Source organism: Fopius arisanus, unplaced genomic scaffold, assembly GCF_000806365.1.
Source record: "Fopius arisanus strain USDA-PBARC FA_bdor unplaced genomic scaffold, ASM80636v1 scaffold00063, whole genome shotgun sequence".
Classification (NCBI taxonomy): Eukaryota; Metazoa; Arthropoda; class Insecta; order Hymenoptera; family Braconidae; genus Fopius; species Fopius arisanus.
Window position 1 is genome coordinate 263,787 of NW_011887802.1, and position 8,888 is coordinate 272,674.

General features: G+C 40.3%; 2 protein-coding genes across 3 annotated transcripts; both read right to left on the reverse strand.

Moving 5' to 3' along the window:
- Window positions 1–1,181: 1,181 nt before the first annotated feature.
- LOC105268939 (adenylate kinase isoenzyme 1-like) lies at window positions 1,182–2,444 on the reverse strand. Of its 2 annotated transcripts, none has more exons than XM_011308865.1 (2): window positions 2,226–2,444; window positions 1,182–1,913 (listed from the first exon to the last, which is right to left on the reverse strand). In XM_011308865.1, the coding sequence occupies exons 1-2, from the start codon at window positions 2,338–2,340 to the stop codon at window positions 1,372–1,374; spliced, it is 657 nt and encodes a 218-aa protein (XP_011307167.1). In that variant the 5' UTR covers window positions 2,341–2,444; the 3' UTR covers window positions 1,182–1,371. The 2 variants fall into 2 exon arrangements, with proteins under 2 accessions (XP_011307167.1, XP_011307166.1); XM_011308864.1 differs by having other exon boundaries at window positions 2,157–2,444.
- Window positions 2,445–2,513: 69 nt separating this feature from the next.
- Window positions 2,514–7,424, reverse strand: Taf3 (TBP-associated factor 3). Its single transcript, XM_011308866.1, has 8 exons — window positions 7,119–7,424; window positions 6,815–7,010; window positions 5,391–6,748; window positions 4,298–4,711; window positions 3,716–4,002; window positions 3,530–3,642; window positions 3,190–3,370; window positions 2,514–3,100 (listed from the first exon to the last, which is right to left on the reverse strand). Exons 2-8 carry the CDS (start codon window positions 6,975–6,977, stop codon window positions 2,965–2,967), a joined length of 2,652 nt encoding a protein of 883 aa, XP_011307168.1. The 5' UTR covers window positions 6,978–7,010; window positions 7,119–7,424; the 3' UTR covers window positions 2,514–2,964.
- Between the last annotated feature and the right edge of the window lie 1,464 nt (window positions 7,425–8,888).

Consider the following 8,888-nt stretch of genomic DNA (forward strand, 5'->3'; position numbering starts at 1 on the left):
AAAATAACAATTCGTGTATTATTATTATTGTTAAAAATATAAATCGATGTAATTCTGAATAATAAAGAGATAAATTTGCTACGACCACTTAAATTTCATTGAATTCCCCAAAACCAATGAATCACTGAATTAAAAAAATCCCAATAATGTCGAAATAACTGTTCGACAGGTATGAGCTTAAAAAATGGAATAAAAAAATTGGCCGAATTAACGGTTATTTTAATGAGCCCCTCCGCCAAATGTTGACAACACGAAAACACGATCACCCCTGAAAAAGGGGTTGCAAAAGCGAAGGATTCGACTGTATAGTATAATTAATTATTCGATCGAACTTCCGACTCCTGAAGTGTTCGTCGGGTGTCGACATTGGGAGCCCTGGTGTGCACCGTAATCAGTTTTCCAGAAGTCCCCGGGTAAGATCGCCACCCCCGGCGGTGGATGAGAGAGCGCAGTTGTCAGGGGGTGAGTGGGTGATTGTGGATGGACGAGGGGTAGAGGGTGAAAAGAGGTACTTTGACTCTGTGCGTCCGCCATGCTGGATTTACCGTGGTGTTTGTGAGAGAGCACGAGGAATCGTATTCCACCCTCCACCGGCGAAGAGGGCGGGGGGGATGAAAACGTCAGGGGGTGGTTGTACCTATATTCAACAGCCCCCCTCCCAACCCACTCACTGTTACATCGACCAGGCCACGCCCATGACACACAAAGAACGGCCAATGGTAATGCAACGTCGTGACACTGTCGTCCACCAATAGGATTACCCTCTGACACGGTCTTTCGTTTGTCACCAATTGCACAAGCCAAACTTGGAAATGTTTCCCCTTGGAGTACCAGTCTGGTCTTTCAATTTCACACTCCGAAATGCCGGGAATAAATATCTTCACTATTATCGGCGAATGTAATATTCATTTTTCAGCAATTCAAAGGCTCGAGTCAGCTTTAATTTACTACTGGGAAATTATCGTTATCATCACTTGAGTACTCTTTGAGAACGGTAATTGATTTTCAGGGGAGATGATGAATATTTGGGGAAAGATTGTCCTTCATAAATTGATTATTCGAATTTTTAAGCTGTCGTGAGTACGGATTGAGTTACGATTCGAGTCACAACTCGAACTCACAACTCGAATTTTTGAAATTACGAGCCTCGTAATCGTTAAATGATTTTTTTTTCTGTTCAGAATTTTTATTGACAATTTTATTATCAACTCAGAAAACTCTTGGAGATCGTAGAAATTGAGATATCGTTGTGCCGTTGCGTTCTCGTGAAGAGCAGTGCAGAATGTTAATTGAAAAATATTCTATATGCGATTTAAGTTACATAAGGCAATCGGCATAAATTTCTGGAGAGGAGCGATTGAAAGAGAACAATTATTCGATCCGATTGAATTGAGATGTACCTGCATTATTATCAACGACTGCTGAGAGTTCATTGAAAACGGTTTCCATGTCTTGTTCAGCATTAATAGTGACAAAAGCCTTTCGGTAATATTTAAGAATCCCTCGATTCTTCCGGGCAAATAATTTTATTCGATTCCCAATTGTCTCTTCGTTGTCGTCCTTCCGTCCTGACGTAATCGCCCGACCTAAAAGTCGTTCCCTTAGAAGACGTTCATCAGCCTTTAAGTAGATTACTACGTCTGGGGTACGAATAGCCTTTTCAAAGAGCTTCGCTTGGGATTTTTCACGGGGATAGCCGTCCAGAATGAAGCCGCTCGTGTAATTCAGGGAGAACATCATTTTTTCCTTTATCAACTCCAGGAGTAGCTCCACTGGTATCGGCTCACCACGTCCCATCATTTTGTCAATCATTAGGCCACGCTCGGTGGATTTTGAAGCTTCCTCTCGCAAAAGTTCACCACTCGATATATGGAGATAGCCATATTTTCGCGCTAGTCGTTCGCATTGTGTCCCTGAAGATGATAATGCGAAGAAAATTTTCGATTCAATAATTTCGACTGCTGATTTGATAATTCATTCAGTTCAATTAATTTTTTCAATTAATCTATCGGTTCAATTAATCTATCGGTGCGGAAAAAAATCGTAATATTTAATTTGTGCTATCGATGAGGAATCGATTGATTGATTTATTGTGATACTAATTTTTTGTCGAGGGAGGAAGTAATTTGGGAGGAATTTAAATTCTTATAGCGTACCATGGGGCAGCCAATATGTGGAATAAATCGTTTCACCCTTGCTATTCTCGCCGACAGGATGGAGCTCACCTTTACCAGCTCCTGGTCCTCCAAGGATGAAGATGATGGGAAGTCTCGAGTTCCTCAAAGGATTCTCATCGATCGGAGCACAGGAGCCCTTTGGTGAAGTTAAACGATTGCCCATCACTAATTACCGCAATTTCGCTTTCTCGGAATCAATTAAAGTGGAATTGACAACGTTATCATGGTATCCTGGAACAACTTCGTCTCGGGCCTCAATTTCCTCGAAACAAAATCCCATCGTGTGAGGGACTAATTCGAATTTCATTGCCGTCGATAATTTATCGGAAATGCTGATTGAATAATGAGTGGAATAATTTTATTACTCTCAATGGCTTAATGTCATGATTCAACAGTTATAATTAACATAAACAATAACAATCGATCAGATCAGAGTCAATGATTCGGATATAAATTAAAAAATTATATATTAAAAAAAAAGTCAAAACTTATTTTATGATTACAAAGATTTTTGCTTGAGATTTATCAATATTTTATTTGAGATACTTTCAAAATCTCATTTTCAGTTTTGGGTAGAGCTGGACAGTCTCACTCTCTAGCAACTACCCCCTAACTAATTTCTATTGAATAATCCCAACGTCAGGTTGTCACTCATAATAAAAGAAAAATAAGTGAAAATGAAAAAAGTAAATTGAATGAATTTTATCGTGACTACCGGGAGTTGCAACAGAAATTCTCATAAAACAACTTCATATTTGAGAAAGAAATTTTATAATTATTATTAAATTTACACTGCTATTTTAACTTTTTTCTTTCTCTTGTTTTTCTTCTTATCATGATGTAATTCTTGTTTTTTTGTTATGCACATTCGGCAGTACCAGTTCTCGTCGTCAGCTGGGGGAACTTGCATTCCAACACACACCCTGAAATCATATGGCATAAAAATGGCATTTATTTTTAAACTAGAAATTGAAGATAGAATTTAATCGGAATAAAAATATCAATTTCGTACCAGTGATACCAGGCATCACAATCATCGCATCCTATCATGGGAGAACCATCATCCTGATTTCCACAACCCGGACAAATCCAGACCTGGTGCCCTGTGTTATCTACAATTGTTGCAACTGGACGGTCTGGTAATACTACAGGTGCATGATCTCTGATTTCTTCTTTCTTCTCTGCTTTGATTTCTGAAAAGAAAACGTGAAATGGATTGTGAAAAAAAAAATAAAATACAGTGATGAACAATAATATTCATAATATTCATAATATTAATTCGTTAATAATATTCATAATATTATTTTTGCAAGAGTTATTATAAAACAGGAATATAAACAAATAGTTCTTACTCGGAATTTTGGGTTTTGGAGGTCTCGTCACTAAAGCTGAAATTTTCGCTAATTCCGGACTAGATTCTCTCTTGACAACATCTTCAGGTTTTTTCACAAGTGGTTTAATTGTTCTGAAAAGAAGAAGTCATCATTAAATCCAAATTCATTTACGAATGGTGGAATTTTTCAGTGGATGATGTTTACATTTTTTTCATCGATGGATTATCCGGAGTGGGTGGCCTCGGTGATGATTTACCAAGTTTGAGTGTAATCTTCGGCACACTCTCACTTTCTTTTTCCTTCTCCTTCTCCTTTTCTTTCTCTTTCTCTTCCTTCTCCTTTCGCTTATCTTTCTTCTCCTTCTTCTCCTTTATTTTCTCAAGTTTCTCTTTCTTCTCCTTGTTCTTTTCCAATTTCTCCTTATGCTTCTCCTTCTTGTCTTTCTTCTTCTTTATCTTGTCCTTTTTATCGACTTTGTGTTTTTTCGCTTTCTACAAGATTAATTGAACAAAACGAAAATCAATATTTAAGAGATCGAATGTTTTTTCATTATTATTAATACCTTCTCGTTATCACCGAATTTTCCAAAGTAAATATCTCCAAAACTGAGGGAGATGAGAAAATTTTCGTTAAATCCTTTTTTGTAGAGGTACTCGAGAACTCGGAAAAAGGTAATGACAAAAATATCGCTATCACCCCTAGTTTGAGAGATATTCTCCAAGCACTAACCGAAATTGAGTTACCTGAGAATTCATCTTTCCACCACTTGACTCAAAAAAAATTTACCTTATCAGGTTTTTCTGGTTTCTCCACCTTGTCCACTTTCGGTGGTGGAGGCTGATGACTCGGTCCTGGAGCAGGAAACGAATCAAACCTCGGTGGAATGATCTTCATATTGCCAGGTGGCAAAAAAGGTGGACGTGACAATGGCAAGTGCTGGAGAATTGGTGGTGCTGGTGGCATACCTCGTCCCAGTGGAAGTGGAAACCTCGTGAACATGGGTGGCAGCCCATGGGGTATGAGTCCTGGTCCTGGTGGAATAAGCGGTCCAGTGGGAATGAGCCCAGGGGCCGCTGGAAACGGTGGAAAATACGGAAAACTCGGTGGTATTCCCCTGTCTTTGGGAATACAAGTTTCCAGGGCTTCTGGGGTCTTTGGCCTCCCAAGAACTTCCTCCACGATATCATGCACCACTTTATTCTGAGAAAATATCAGGCACAAATTCATTATGATCATTCTGCTCAGAGGAATACTACACTGATTCCCCATCTGATAGGTTTAATTAATTATCTCGATTTATGATGAATGATTGGGTGAATGAGTGAATGTATTAAATGCTAGGTGTTATCTATACTTTCTTTTATTCGAAAAATATTCGTTATTTTGGACATAATTCTGTTAAATCTAATAAATAAATAATTCCTCTCGATTCAGGTAATTGATTCGACTTGTGAGTATTGCTATCTATGTCTACGAAAATTATTGACAATCGATTTTCCCAATCGATTCGAGCCTTACACTAATGAGATGATTTATCCTAAGATGGAAGCAAATGGAGTTATGATTAATAGATACTTCTCGTGGGCTTATCCTATCTAAGTTGTTAGTATAATTACGTAAATAATGGTGACACGAATAAAGTAATACTGCTGGGATTCAGTGTGGTCTTCCTCTGGGAAGAGAGATCGGTGCGGAAGTGGTGAAGCGTGACTCAAAAAAAATATCCCCTTACAATTCGCGAGACGCCATTATTTTTTATATTAACAAAATTCATTTATCTTTCATTTGTTAATAATTGATTGAAAATAATAATATTTTATTCAAAAGTCTCGATCCACCACGTACCCCAAAAAATAGTGAATTCTAATCATAAATATACCTTTATAGGGCTTTCTTTAAACCCAGGGCTCTTGAAATTCTCTTTTTTCTTACTACCCTTCTCTTTCCTCTTTTTCTTGGTCTCCGGGGGTGGCCCAGGGACATTCAACTCGGGTGTCTTCGGAGTACTGGGTGTTCCCGGTGGTGACATATCATCGAACATGTAAACATCATCATGAGGACTCCTGAGATCCATTATCTCACTGTCTCCATGTGCATGAGCATCAGGGGTATGAGGTACTTTCTTCTCCTCCCTCCTGACATCATCACGCCCATGTTTGTCCCCAGCCTCATCAATGACTAACCCAGGGGAATTGGCCCTGGACTCGACCTCCTTGTACTTGTGATGATCGACAGTATCAGATTTGTCATCCCTGGGTTTCGATATCTTCTTAAAAATATTCAGCTTCTGCTTATCGTGTTCTGAAGGCAATTTATCAACATTATCCTCTTTTTTATCTGAGGAAATCGGTGGACATGACTTATCGCCCTTGCTCTTGGGTGTGTTATTCTTCGAGGCTTTCGAAGGCGACTCCTCTTTCTGCACAGGATGAACTGGTGGCGTTGGGCTCGTGGATGGTGAAAATGTCTTGCCCCCAGCTGACTTCAACGGTTTGAGTTTAGCTGTCTCCTTCATGCCAGCGAGTTTTTTTACTTTAGGCTCAGTGATCTTGTCAGCCTTGAAGAGATCCTCCTGCTTTCGATTTTTCTTCTTGTTCTCCTTGTCCAATTTTTTGTCCTCTGGAGTTTTCTTTACAATTTTCTTGATCTTCTTCTCTGATTTCAATTCAGGAGGTACCATCGGGTAGGAGGCAGGGGGTGGAGAATCAGGTCGAGCCTGGACTGGGGTTCTGGGTTCAGGGAGTTTTCCCTCTCGGGCTGGAGAGAGAAAACCTGAGGTCGTCATCATGACACTGTGGATCTCCCTTAGGGGTCGACTCTCGTTGTCCACTCTCGCTCGTTTTCCGACAATTGAGTTCTCGGAGAGGGGATCCCCTGGACGTTTGAAGATTATCTCCGGGGACTGACTAGAGATCGAGGGCTCTGTCCCTGGAGATGTCGACTGTCTGTCCTGGGGGGAGCCTTGGACGATCTCTGGCTCCTTGTCAGACGATATTTCCTCGTCTGGATGCATTGCTGGCAGATGTTCGTGGATGTGCACTGGTCTTGTCACAACTTCTCGGCTTCCTGGCTTCAAAAAATTCAAGTGGTTTTCACGGGTTATCGGGTATTTCGGGACTGATATGGCGCAGGGCACTGAGTCCACGTTCTTCACATATTCTGAGAGCTGCTCGATATCGATGTTCATGTGCTGAAATGCTAGACCCAGGTCGTCCAGATTCACTTCGGTTCTCCCCACTGGAATTTTGGAAATTTTTGAATTATCACAATGAAAGATTCACTTGAAAATTCTACACAACTCACAAATCTCTGAATACTGATGAGACAATCTGTAAACCCTGAGGAAGTACTCCTGCATGAGATCGACCATGAATTCCAGTGGAGTTGAGTTTATCGAATGCCATCCGATGGTCTGACATATTTGAGCCACAACGACTCGCAATATTCCTCTGGTGTAATCTGACATTTTTTTTATCTCCCACCCACAATGTCAAATCAACTGAAAAAATCGACAGAAAAAAATACAGACATAAGGTTATGTCCCCAGTCCATGGCAAACCCAAAAAATATATTTAACTCCAAAACTAAATAAATACACATCACTCACCTCTCCGCAAAATCGGTCAAACATTGATGAAAAATTGGTTTATTATTTTTACAGAGATAAAATAATCTATAATCAAAAAATCCCGAGAGTTTCGAATCCCTCTAAAAATAATTCCCTGCACTCCCCCATGTTCTCTAATCTCAACAATTCCAGAATTAAAAATCAATAATTCACAACGTACATGAACTACAAGTTTATTTAGCAACTGTATTGACTGAAATAATTGTTGTACGCTTATGTTTACGAAACTTGTGAAACTCAACGACGAAATGCCCAGAGGATTGCCTAAGGTAGAGACTGAGTTCAGGATGTTAACGAGATCCCAAGCCGATCTCAATATCACCAGAGATATCACCCCACGAAGGGGATGGCGCCACGATCTCCTTCGAGGTCTCGACCTGGTGAACCAAAGAGGATTGACCAAAGTAGAGGCTCAGTTCTGGGGGTTGAGTGACCCCAGCGGCATCGTAGTAGCCGACCCCATAAGAGGGAGGGCGCCACACGCAACGCTGGGGTATCTGCTCGTTAGTCGACTCAGAGAGTCTTTATTTATTATCTTATCTCGTCAAATTGAGACTGCCCGCGGTGTTCTGTACGCATCGACGGTGTGCGTGCGTATGCACGGAGTATCGCCTGGCGACCCCCCACTCGAGCGGTCTTCTGTGCGCATGCAGGGTGTTCTGTGCGCATGGGAAGCGTTCTGTGCGCAGGCGCGGAGTATCGCCGGGGGACCCCCCACTCGAGCGCTGCCTCCAACGCCCTGCCATTTTCAGTGGGGAGTCAGTCGTTCCGCGACCCGCGCGTAGAACGGTCAGTCTCGCGTCGCGTAGTTAAAATCCGTTAACATCGGGGTCCTAGTGAGCGCAAAAAACCGGCGCCGCGTGTGAACATTGAAAATACAAAGTGCGGGACTCAGTGCAAGTGATTTAGTGAATTTTTTAGTGTGTGTTTAGATACGGACTAAAGTGACAGTGCGAATTAGATTCGAAGGATTAAAAATATTATTTAATCTTTGATATTATTTTATTGATCTTTGTGGATTTTGAGTTGATAAAACATTCTTGGTTGTGTGGTGAGTGATTAGTGAACTTTTGAACTGTCTGCTGTCTTTGAAAATGCTGGTGCTTCCAAGCCGACTTCGACCTTTGGCGTCAGAATCACATGGAGAGATCTTCAGGATTGGAGGGCATCTTGCAACCGACTGCAAGGTGAGTTTCGTATGCATTTTTTTATGACCTTGAAGCATCATTTTCATTTTATTTTCATGTCATTTTTTTCATTCCTGATTCTTGATATATTGAATGCTTACATTACAAACAATTTTCAATTATTCAATTAACTCTCCAATAAAATAAAAAAATTTAAAATAAAAAGTTATAAATAATTTTAAATAATAATTTAAAATAAAAACTCTCAAATCAAAATTAAAAATCGCCTTTGCAGTAAAAAAATTATTTTGTCGACATTTCATTAACAATTTGTTTTTTTTTATGTTTACAGTTAAGGTAAGACGTTCGAAAGGTGAAAATTGAAAGCGGACTTATTTTCATCCAACGCCGGTGAGTGAAATTTATTTATTAAATAGCGCCGCCGGATATATCGTATCCGTTCCGTGGATTTTTTCGTGGTCGGTTCGGGGTTTTGAATTTTCGAGATGTTTTTATCTCTCGATCAGATGATGTCGAGATGCCAGTGATATGGCTCCATCAGATAAATCGCGAGTGCGTGTATAAACAAGTGATTGACTACGCTGGAGTGCCGCATTTTGAA